This window comes from Hydractinia symbiolongicarpus, chromosome 1, assembly GCF_029227915.1.
Source record: "Hydractinia symbiolongicarpus strain clone_291-10 chromosome 1, HSymV2.1, whole genome shotgun sequence".
In the NCBI taxonomy this organism is placed as follows: domain Eukaryota; kingdom Metazoa; phylum Cnidaria; class Hydrozoa; order Anthoathecata; family Hydractiniidae; genus Hydractinia; species Hydractinia symbiolongicarpus.
Window position 1 is genome coordinate 7,027,746 of NC_079875.1, and position 12,469 is coordinate 7,040,214.

The 12,469-nt window shown below is 32.6% G+C and overlaps 1 protein-coding gene across 1 annotated transcript; it reads left to right on the top strand.

Annotated features, from left to right (window-relative positions):
* Window positions 1-118: 118 nt before the first annotated feature.
* On the top strand, window positions 119-10,983 carry LOC130635477 (N6-adenosine-methyltransferase catalytic subunit-like). The gene is made up of 22 exons (XM_057444814.1): window positions 119-342; window positions 564-721; window positions 1,213-1,286; window positions 1,472-1,523; window positions 2,327-2,351; window positions 2,422-2,458; window positions 3,049-3,121; window positions 3,258-3,293; window positions 4,173-4,226; window positions 4,657-4,776; window positions 5,344-5,380; window positions 5,791-5,846; window positions 5,972-6,049; window positions 6,871-6,918; window positions 7,266-7,358; window positions 7,487-7,581; window positions 7,882-7,920; window positions 8,620-8,728; window positions 8,981-9,052; window positions 9,376-9,451; window positions 9,898-9,934; window positions 10,140-10,983. Exons 1-22 carry the CDS (start codon window positions 198-200, stop codon window positions 10,306-10,308), a joined length of 1,683 nt encoding a protein of 560 aa, XP_057300797.1. The 5' UTR covers window positions 119-197; the 3' UTR covers window positions 10,309-10,983.
* Window positions 10,984-12,469: the final 1,486 nt, after the last annotated feature.

Below are 12,469 nucleotides of genomic sequence, written 5' to 3' on the forward strand. Positions count from 1 at the left end.
TCTGCATTTAATTCTTTATTTGTGCTTAACATTCAACTGAAAACTTTAATTATAAAGGATTTTGCATCTCCAATTTACAACAACTTTCAATTTTATTTTCTGAAACCTTTTTAAGCTTTGTATTAATCTAACTTGCATCTTTAGATTTTTAAAAGTCCATAAAGAATTGTTTAAGCGTTGTCTTTGCTGTTTTAAAAATGTCAGAATCTGATACTTGGGCGAAATTACAAGACCATAAAAGGAAGCACATTAACTTAAAAGAACGACTGGCAAAGCGTAGAAAAGAACGACAGGGTTTACTTGATCCATCATCGGCGCCAGAAGTTAAATCGACAGACAATGGTATGTTTTTTAACTAGCTGTGTTGGTAGTGTAAAACAATATGTTGTTATCAATCATATCTCACAAGCTTAGGGCACTTCACCTGATATAAAATTAATCAATATAACTCTGCCTTGCATAGCTCCATATTGCTAACAAGAAGATTGTGAAATTTAACATCTACAGCCATGATGGGTTGTTATGTCGCACAACACTTCAGTGTTTTTCACATTGTTGTCTAGTTGAAGAAAAGAAGAAAGTTGTAGAAGTGAAGACAGAATCAATTCGGAAGAAAAGTATTGCTCAAGATGAGGTTGAGAAGTTACTACCATTCATATTGAGTGATAAACATCTAAGACTACCAATTTCCGTGGAAGATTTGATAGCACATATACAAGAGGTAATTATTCAACTCTGTTTTAGCGACCAACGTATCAGATATCAAGTCCTAACAATTTTTTAGTCATTTTTCTGGGGCAGTGGGACAGTGTTGCTAAAGGAATTTGACCAATTTCCTTTTTTTGCTTGGAAAGGTTTAGAGTTATCAGCAATGATTTCATAGCTCAACTATCGTATTGACTTTCTTGACACAGCATCAGGTTAGCTACAAATAGCTGTATTTTTTTGGACACATACCTCCTTTGTATACTATATCTAAACAGAAAAATCAACTTCTGGCAGATTAACGGAAAGTTAAGTTTTATGTCAAGGAGGTCACTTTCATAAAAATATTTGTTTTGAAATTTCTGTTCTTCATTCTGTGTAAAACTCAAAATCTTTTATGAAAGTAATGTAATTACTTAAGGAGATGCTTAGGTAATTTAAAAAGATGACTGTGGCTGTTGATATTCAAATATATTACATGCGTTCTGTTTTGAATATTTTGTTTAGCATGAAAGTAAATCTGCTGAGAGTACTACTATCATTGCTGTATTGGATAAACTGGAAGCTCAAAACCTTTTAAGGTATGTTAGACCATAGATCTAACATTTTGATATATACTTGATAGTGTGGCACCATTGCAACAGCAATTAAAAACTCTTTGACTGCAAATATAACAGTTGTTTCTGTTTTGTCATCTTAAAAAATATGGGGCAGAGGTCTTGCTAAAGTCTGTTCTCAATTGTACGTTTCTAATTTTCTTACTTAGTTTGAAACGAAGTGACAATTTAGTGACTGTTATGGATTGCGAATTTTCAAAGGTATCTTTTTTTATCTGTCTTAACAAAATGACTTATTGGTTCTGAATGGTTCTTTCTTAGTGTGGGGTAAGTAAGTACTTCATGCAAAGCTTTTTGCTTAGGATACTCATTTTACCCTCCGACTGTAACAATGTTACATAGTGGAAAGTGATGGAGCATTATAGGATTCCTCTAAAATACTTGAATGCCCATTCGCCGCCAGTACTTGGCTTTAAATGGGCTTTAAGGTCTTAAACCTGGTACCTGAAACCTTTACAAGCCAAATGCGGTACCATTATACCATCTCTGTGATTTTTTTACTCCCTTATGGTAAAAACACTGGCTGTGTGTTTAACGATTTTTTTTAAATAGATTTTTATCATTTTATGATTTTTCTCTATTATATGAGTTTTCAAAAAAATGGTCAATGTTTTTTAGTGTGTAAATATCTGACCTAAACTGTTTCAATAAATCTTGTTTTTTGTTTTGTTTTTTACTGCAAAGGTTTTTCATTCCATTCAAATTCAATATCACTTTTCACTGAAATTTAAATGTACAAGAAAGATTCTGTTGCATCTTAGATAAAATTTGCCTCTAAATCCAATACTTTTTTCCAAGGTTTTACTAAAAAAATTTGGCAAGTGTAAGCCAAACTTGGGTGTAAAATAAAAGAGAAATAAGCAATTCTAGCAGTGCTAGAATTCGGTCGATTTTGTAGTTTGTTCAATAATGCATTACACTAGAACTTTTCTTATGTGGATATGTGCATGTACGACATTAAGAAATGCAATTGTATTTTCATTTATTACTTTCTTACCTACTAGCTGAAAGCTGTGCATGAAAACAAAGGTAATTCGTTGTTTATCTTGAGACTTAGAAATTATTTATATCAATGCTATATAATCCATTTTGTATTTAGTAAAAACCTCAACCTCTACAAAGTCGGGAGAAACAAGGTAAGTGAATATTTTGTAAGTTTGTTGGGTAGAGAAGTTAATGTAATATTTTTTTGAATTAAAAATTGATTTTCTTGTCATGATATTATTTTGGAGCGCAAACTTGTGAGAAGTGTTTAGTTCTGGTGCTGTGGTTTTGTATTTAAATATGAACCAAATCATTACAGGGTGGCCACAAGTCATGAAAATTTCAGAAATTGTAAAAAAATTGTGGATTGTTTTTTTTCTCTTTCTTCCTTGTCTTGAATACTGCTGTAATTGCAAGAATTACCATTCAATTTCTAGCCTGGGAAAGTATTAGAATGTTTTTGTCAACATTAAAAATTCATGCTAATTTTTTTTAAAATTTTTGTGTCCACTCTTACAACCAGCTATCACAATCAAAACTGATTCTTTCTGCTTAATTATATAAATTTTCTGCTTAATTATTACCATAAGATGAGGAATGATTTCTGGTAAACAAGCTGCCATATTTTTTTCCTAAACAAGAACTTCAAATCTTCTAGCGCCAATATGTATATCAGCGACAAGAGAAACACTTAGATCATGATTTAAGTAATAAGAACTTTGTGAATCTTTTTTTTCTTTAGCAATCTTTTAAGTGCAGACAAATCAAAAGATAAAAAAGTTGATCCAGTCACAGAAGACACAGATGAGCTGGCTGTATGTCCCTTTAATATTGATATATTCATATTAATGTTTGTGTTCTATTTTGATCTTTAGTGGACCTAATTTATTTGTTATTTTAAGCTCTTTCGTCATAATTTTAATGGCTTGCTACTTGTTTTGTTCATTGTAGGCGCTGCTATCAATGCCTACATCAAAAGAAACAGAGGTTACTTTTATTTAATTCTCATTTGTGTTTATAGTTGTAATTATTTTGCCAACAGTGACAGTTTAAGGAAATATTTGGGCATCTTTTTTTTACATCTTTTGTTCCTGTATGGTGACCATGTTCCTTGAAATTCCTGGAATATTAATTTGTCCTGCAAAGTCGTGAAAATCCATGGAATTTTGACAAAAGTTTGAAGATGTCATGTAATTGTCATGGAGGGTAGTCAAGTTGAGCTAAACTATAAAAATTATAGATGAAAATTTAACAAGAAAAATCGACTTTCAAACTTTTTAAATGTCTGAAAAGTAACTAAAAACCAGGTTTTTTTTCTCAAGTCCTGCACTTTCTGAAAATTTAGCAGCATCATCATATCTAAGAATCATCCTTGAATCTCTATAGTCTTGAAAGAATTAGTTCCGGAATGTCCTGAATTTGATTTTTTTGTGGTCACCATGCCCTAAAAATGGACTTGTACATTGTGCTTGGAATAGAGCAAGTACTTTGTTCGGCTATTTTGCCCGATTCGTTTTGTTTTTAATGTTTTTCGTTCGTGTCTACAAGAAAAGTTGAAATAATGTCAACATTCATTCCCCGATCTTGCCCGATCCATTTTGTTGCATTCTTGGACGAAATCCACCTTTGGCTAGAGAGCACATTAAAATATAATTATGGCTAAGTCTCATTTTGGTTCTATGTAAAGGGTCCCCAAAAACCTTTAATTAATACGGTGTTTGTGGAGTCTTAATATGTATGTATCATCATCATTGGTGTGTTTTTACATGGCTCAACCTTGTATCAATAAGTCAAATAAGCTAGTGACATTTTTTTCCAGAAAAATAACAAAGAAAAAAAATTGTTATCAGAGTGCATTTTTTTTAGAATAAGAAGCTTGGTAGTGAAATTTTAAACCTGCTCAATCAACCAACAGCAAAGGTATTTGATATATCACTAAGTATTTATTATCATTTGCCATTTGTAAGTTATTTTTCCCTATTATTTTACAAAAGAATATGTTTGCACGTATCAGCTGGTCAAGGGGTTTTGCAAACCTAAAAAATATATGTTTTATAGTAAATTCAGGAAAAACCTGTTTCAGTCAGGAGCGTTTCTGTAAAGTGTAGGATATTCGTAAAGTATTCAAACTTGATTATAAAATTAGGTTGATGAAATCGACCAAAAGTAATGGAAGATGTTTGAGGGAATTGCCTTACGCCATGGAAAAGTTGAGATTAGTCATCATTTTAAATAATAATAATAATAATAATAATAATAAAATTCCAGTTTCTTCGCTCTCTCTGACATTACAGAAGGTTCAGGAATTTTTAATACTGGCGTTTTAAGTTGTTTTTGCTGAACTATTTAGGAACAGTCACTAGTTGAAAAGTTTAAATCGGAGGGAGGTGCTATGGTTCGTGAATTTTGTCCATTCGGCACCAGGGAAGAATGTCACCGAAGTAACACAAATAAAGGAAAATGCAAAAAGGTAGGATTCATAACGAAGCTTTGTTTCTGTGTTAGATACATAAAAAAGCCTCATTTCTGTGCTAGGTGTGTATGGAAGCCTTATTTCTGTGCTAGGTATGTAAAGAAGTCTCGTTTCTGTGCTAGGTCTGTGAGGGAGTGTCTTTTTGTGCTACATGCATCAAAAAGCCTCATTTCTGTGCTAGGTCTGGTGACTGGAACTTATTGAAATGTTCTGAAATTGTAAAGTTTTTTTGGATAGTTCCTTAATAAATGTTTTTGTAAGAATTCTGGGAAATAATTTAATTTTTATTTTAATAGGTTACAGTGAATTTAACCTAGTATGTTCAGAGCAAGAAGTTTCTTTTTAAATTTTATTTAATGATTTGAAGTTGAATTTGAAAAAAAAAATCAGTACCATGTTGAGCAGGTTAACAATATTAGTTATGTAAAAAAAATTTCCTATGTAAGAGATATAATGCATATGTAGTTTAATGTATATAATTTACTAGTTGTATGAATGCCTCTAAAAGACTGGTTATATTTTTCGTTACTCAATAAAATTAATGATGTTCATTTTGCGTTTTAGCTTCATTTTCGCAAAATTATTCAAGCTCATACTGACGGTTAGTAAAATAATGTTGTTAATTCCACTAGAAACCTATTTCTTCATACAGTAATCGATCGAGTATGTTTAACGAACAGTTAGTTTTAAATAGTTTTATTAGCTCCTTTGACTTTCTATTTGCAGTGGCACATGTACCGTAAAAAGCTTTTTGCATTAATGCTAGCTCCTTTGTCCACAAAAAAGGAGTCTGCATATTCTACATGTACTCCAGATTCTAAACCATCGCTCTACTGTTCTTTTCAGAATGTCTGTGCAGTTTTGCATGTAGATCATAATTCTAAGTGTAATTCAGCTATTTTACCTAGACTTTAGTCATGAAAAAATATAAAAGTTTTAACCCTAAACACTACGTCACTACATTCACCAAACTGCAACATTTCAACAAAGTTAAAAATGTGTTTTATTTAGAACACCTTGGAGATTGTTCATTTCTTAACACGTGTTTTCATATGGACACATGCAAGGTTTATTGTTTTCTTCTCTCTGTTTTTTGTAATTTTTATTCTGTATATTCAAAATAGTCGCGCATAGCTTTTTTACCCCTTCTTTCACTTGAAACTGTGTTTTATTTTTATTTATTTTTATTTAGTATGTTCATTATGAGGTAGACACTCGTGGTTTGGAAAACAGGAATGAAAATAAAACAGAAAACACGAAATCAAATAAAGTATGTTTTTATCTGTATTATTAGAATCCATAGTTCATATCCTGTTTTGTTCTAAATACATAACTATTCGAGTTCACTGAACTGTGTTTTGTTATAAACACATAACTATTCATATACTAAACTGTTTTTTGTTCTAAGTGCATAACTACTCGTATCCACTGAAGTGTTTTTTGTTCTAAGTGCATAACTACTCGTATCCACTGAAGTGGTTTTTGTTCTAAGCACATAACTATTCGTATCTACTAAATTGCTTTTGGGTCTAAGTGCATAACTTTTTGTATCCACTAAACTGTTTTTGGGTCTAAGTGCGTCACTATTCGTATCTACTGAAGTGCTTTTTGGTCTAAGTGCATAACTATTTGTATCCACTGAACTGTTTTTAGGTCTAAGTGCATAACTATTCGAGTCCACTGAACTGCTTTTTGGTCTAAGTGCATAACTATTCGAGTTAACTGCACTGTTTTTTTTGTTCTAAATACATAACTATTTGGATCCACTGATCTGTGTTTTGTTCTAAATACATAACTATTTGGATCCACTGAACTGTGTTTTGCTCTAAATACATAACCGTTCGGATCCACTAAACTGTTTTTCAAATTCTCTGAAACCAACTATAATTATTTCTACACTGATGTCATAACGTTTAGAAAGTTGTAGTGTATTTATTTTTATGATGCGTTACATTTTTTAAAGTTTTTATCCTCTCCGTCAGTTATATTGCAAAACTAAAATTTTTTTCGAGGTTTTAGTCAGCGTTTTGTCTTGTTTTAAGTGGAGATACTGTTTCTTAAAGAAAGTGTACATCTGCTTGTTTTCTCTAGAATACAGACTTGATCAGTTCAAAAAAGATTATTATGACTCCTCCACAGGTGTGTTTGTTGTTTCTGTCTTGGTTATAACGTTTAGGCAAGTAAAAAACTAACGTCAGTTAACGATATGAGGTGTGTCATTGTTTAAAAACGTAAATAATAAACTAGATTCAATTTCAAATTTATATAACATTTAAAAATTTATGACAATGCCCCCAGAAATGAATATGTACCTTAATAAAAACTCTTATCTTATAAAAATTACTGCTTGTTTATATTTGTTTTTATTTATTTCTGTTTATTTTTATAAAAATGCAAAATTCACTTTTTCATTGAAAATAATTTTGAGTAAGTTATTTTATTAGATAACACTTTTAGATTTATTAATTTATTGCACTCCTTCGTAGTGGCTTAAATGTGATGTACGTTACTTGGATTTCGAAGTTCTTGGCAAATTTAGTGTTGTCATGGCAGACCCACCCTGGGATATACACATGGAGGTAAGGATAGTTTTTCCTTCGCTGAAATAGTTTATCTTTCGGTCAACGTAAGTTTAGTTAAAGTACAGAAAGCATAAAAACGATGTTATTAAACCTATGAATTTTAAATTGTTTATTTTGTATTCTAGCTTCCTTATGGTACCATGTCTGATCACGAGATGAAAGGGTTGCCTATTAGTAAACTTCAAGATCATGGTTATATCTTCTTGTGGGTCACTGGAAGGTATTGTTACCATACAAATACACTTCTGTTAAACTTGTATATACAAACCACATGGTGACAGGTAGCAGATACTTGTTTACACCGAATAGATCTATTCCATCTTTACCTAATTAAATTATTCTCCACATCATAATGTGCACGTTTTTTCTCTCTTTGTTTTGTCAGTTCCAGCAGTAGCTCTGGCTAACTGTATGTTAATTTCTGCATTTGTTAACGGTGGTGCATTTATTCTGTTACTGTAAAGGTATACTCAAAAAAATATAAATATATATATAGTTATAGGAATAACCTTCTCTTTAGAGCTATTGAACTTGGTCGAGAATGTTTGCAAATATGGGGGTAAGTTTTGGTATAATTTTGTAATAGCACTATACCTTAGGGAATAAATAGTTGTGAGAAATTAACTCCTTAAGGTAAAACGGTTTTTAATGCAAATTAGGAACTTATTTTCAAGCTCTCACGAAAAAAATGCGATATTAATATTTGCGTTTGGAAAGTCTTTTTTGCGGAATATAAGGAAAATAATGGCAAGGGAAGTGCTTTTTTTAAATAACGTAATTATGCTACAAGAAAGTTACTGATCGTATTCAAGAATTTCAAATGTTTTTGCGATTCAATCGTTTGTTTGAAAACATTTGCTGAACATATTTTTTGCTAAACTTTCATAAAGGGCAATTTTTCAGAAGTTGATTTAAAGAATAGTATCCAAACTCGCAAAAATATTTTTTTATTTTATATTTTTATTTATATGCGTGGAGAAAAATTTGTTTTAGCACGGCGCAACATTTTCAGAGCTATCAATCTATGGATAGCACCTTAGAAGCTATGTGATGAATATATATTTGCGTATAGAGTGCTTCCTTGTTCGCAAAATTCAATATTTACGAAATTTAAGGCGATCCTTTTGCTTTTTATAAAAACTATTGGTGTTGTTGTTGTAATTTTTTTAAAAAAGCTGAAAAAAGCATGAGCAATAATTAGAATCAAGACAAATGCGTTGTGTTTTGATGCTTCTGAAAGAAAGTGTGCGTTTTTTAGGTACAAACGATGTGATGAATTGATTTGGGTGAAGACTAACCAGTTACAACGATTGATTCGAACAGGAAGAACTGGTCATTGGATTAATCATGGCAAAGAACACTGTATTGTACGTTTTGTTGTTGCTGTTGTCATTGTCGTTTTTATTGATGTTTGTTTGTTTATTTGTTTGTTTTTTAGTTTGTCTGTTTGTCTGTCTGTTTTGTTGTTATTGTCATCTTTTTTATGTTTGTTTGTTTGTTGATGTTGTTGTTGTTGTCGTGGACATTGACATTGACGGTGTTGTTGTTGTATTTTGTTTTTGTAAGGTTAATGTTAAAGTTATTGTACATATAAAAAGTGAATTCCTATGTTTATCTAGATTGGTGTGAAAGGTAATCCTGATCCCTCCTTATTCAACAAAGGCTTAGATTGTGATGTTTTAGTATCGGAGGTATGACTGACTTTTTTGTGTCTGGTGTTCACGTATTCTTCTGTTGGTTTTATGCCTTATGTAAACAATAACATCTTTCAAATTGTACATTCATCAATCCTTTTAAATAAATAAATAAATAATACCGCAGCGTTGGTCCAGGAAATTACGACGCCGATGAGGTGATGATTTTGAAGATACTCCTTTCAGTACTTGGCATAAAATTGGAAAACTACACACAACTAAAAGGTGTGTCAACACGAATGAAGTCCCTGATTTTCTGATTTTCATATTATGCTCAGCTCAGGTAGCAGTAATATTTGTGAAATATTCGTTTGTTATAGGTACGAGATACTAGTCATAAGCCGGATGAAGTTTATGGTTTAATAGAAAGATTGGCTCCAGGACAAAGAAAAGTTGGTAGGTTGTTTTTAAACTATGTTAACAGGTGTGGTTGACGAATGTTCTATCTTAAGCTTGGGTTGAAAAATGTTCTAAAACAAGCGTTTTGGGAAGCGTTCCATAACAAGTGCAATTCTGGAATCTGTAGAATTGTTATATTTAATTTTGCACTGGTATTTTCTATTGTATTTTGCGTGCCTTTATCGACTAATGAAATGACTACACGCGTAATATTTTAGTGGATGTGACATTTTATTAGAAAAAGAACCAATTAAAATCCGTTACCTTTATTTTTCGCATCTTTGCGCACTGGGAATAAAGTAGAAGTCAGAAAACGAATTTGCTAGCGTGTATGTATGACAATCAAATTTTTCCTTGCTCTAATAAACTTAAGAACTGCTGCATCGAAACTTGTTTTTTGTGTAATTGTTAAATATACTAATATGAGTGTCTAACTTGTTTAGAGTTGTTCGGCAGAATGCATAACGTACAACCAAACTGGTGAGTTTACGTCTCAATTCGTGCACACATTACATAAAGCAACTGTGCAATATGTGTGTCAAGGAAATGTTAACCCCGATATGACAAAACGTTCAGGACCTTTTTTGCATCTTTTTGTCATGGGTATTGATTTTATTAAGTTATAAAAAACCTTGGACGAGGTTGCGAAAAACAATGCTTAAACTTACCATGTTTTTTATTTCAGGGTAACGCTTGGCAACCAGCTGTCTGGGGTGAATTTAATAGAACCAGACGTGGTCAAACGTTTTAAAGAAAGATACCCCAATGGAATAGAAATGGGCAAACCTCAAAACAAACCTATTCCTACAGTAATTGATGTCACCCCTCAACAAGGCGGCGAAGGGACGATTTAAACGCTAATCAGTCACTTGTCATATGACATGAACTTTTGTGGATAGATACATACGCTCTTTTTATTATATACATTTTATATATAATTAGGATTTCCTCCATGACACCATCCTTGAAATGCTCGAACATCTAATTCTAGCCCTTTTACATCTATTCAATCACTATTCAACGCCCTATTCATCCAATCCCCAATTCAACGTTAGTTTGCTCTTTATTTAAACTGCCCATCGCACAAAACCAGAAGCCATAGCCCGTAGTAATGCAGAACTTTCCTCCGTGTAGCCGTATAAAAGAAAGTTTAATAATACATCTTTTAATTTTTATAGTTTTTTAATTTCTTTTAAAAACCGCCGTCTTGATATCAATTTTAAAGAGCTCTGAAACTACAGTTAGTATTTTTACTTTGTAAAACTAAGCGTATCATGTCTCATAAAAATGGCGGTGACTTAGAAATTAAAAGTGTACGCCTTACGTTAGCGAATATCATTTTTTACACTGTTATCTGTTACAATCAATGCCCTGCAAAAAACAACTGTTCGTGCACTCCTCAGCAGAGGTGTTTATATAGAGGCAGCCTGACCCAGTTAACCTGGCTCACACGCATGGCCAAGATATTTTTATTGTTGAGAAAAATCTTTAAAACTAAAATGTGTTTATATAAAAAAGCGAGGGAGCTTCACCTAAACCTCTGTTCCGTATATTTGAAATTTTACAAGTGAAAAGACCAACGCAGTTGAGCAAAATGAATTTTCTCAACCAGTGCGGTTGATCAAACTGAATTTTCTCACAGTTGGCATGTTCTAACGCTTCGTTCAGCAGTCTGAAAAAGTTTCATCGTTTTACACTAGATGTAATCTGACCTACCCGAACAAAACTGGTGGCCGCCTAATTTGAAGACCTAGCACGGAGAGGATCCTTGTTATTTAGTGTCAATTTTAATGTGTAGCGTATACTACAATTTTCAGTCTACCGTAAAATCATCCTAAAAAGGCAAGAAGCCTAGTAGATTTTATATATTGAATGCATTTTCATTTACGAAATATAATAAAGTAAAAATATGATATATTTGTAACCATTAATCGTGTCAATTAGGTCACGTGCAGCAGTGTTCTCACACTCTAACCTGACCTGAAATTTGAACCAAAAAATCTTCATTCCTTTTAAAATCATTCTGACATGTTTTTTCGTACAATGTTGTTTTTCTATTGTTTTGAGAAATATTAACCAGTACGGATGTTAGGTAGGGTTGATTATTAGTAACTCTTCATTATTTAGCGTTAGTTCAGGTAATGTATAGGTCAGTGAGCTGAAGAAGCATTGTTTCGTATCTTTATTTAATCGCTGGGCAATACACTTTTAGCCAACCTCGTCCTCAGGGTCTTGTGCCCCCTGAGCCGTTATTGCGGCTATCAACTTTACCAACAAGGCAAAATGCCCTGGGAACGAGGTCGACTTTAGCTACAATCAGTACGAAAAAAGGTTAGCCTATGACCGCACATTTTGAATCTCGTTACCACAAGTAGTAATTTCGGCTCTGTTTATACCAGATTCACATAATTTAAACTTGTTAACGTTAATCTTTTTGAACTGACAGATGATTAAATTTGTCAGGTCAAAAAGTTTCACTAGTCGTTAGCCCGTGGAAAATTCACGGGTTCGCCCGTCGCAGCTAAGCTACCACAGACAGACAGACGTATAACGGGCATTATAATATAGATTTTTTTTGACTTATGACTCATCCGTCAGTCTTAAACCTTCCGTTTAAACGTGACGTGCATTTCATCCTTAGTTCAGAAATCTTGTAGCATTGCGTTTTACTTGGCGCTCCTTTCCCTGATTTTGAGCGGTCTGGCAGTCTATTTCCCGCATCTCTAAACCCTCCTTTTTGGTGTAATAGATTGAAAAAATAATCCCGCCTCTCCGATAATCGCGCATACAGGATTGTTGTAATTTTTATTAAGTACGGAATCTACTTTTGTCCTATATAGCAGTTGTAATTAGAATTTTACAACAATATCGAATGCTTTTAATTTATTTGTGTTTTTACGCATCATAATCTGCGATTCGTGCTGATTGTTTTTCGTTTGAAAAAATAATCCCTTTTCTGCAATATTGATTCTTCTCTTCCACTTCGATCCCAGGGCCTGTAGCGTTGTATTGATC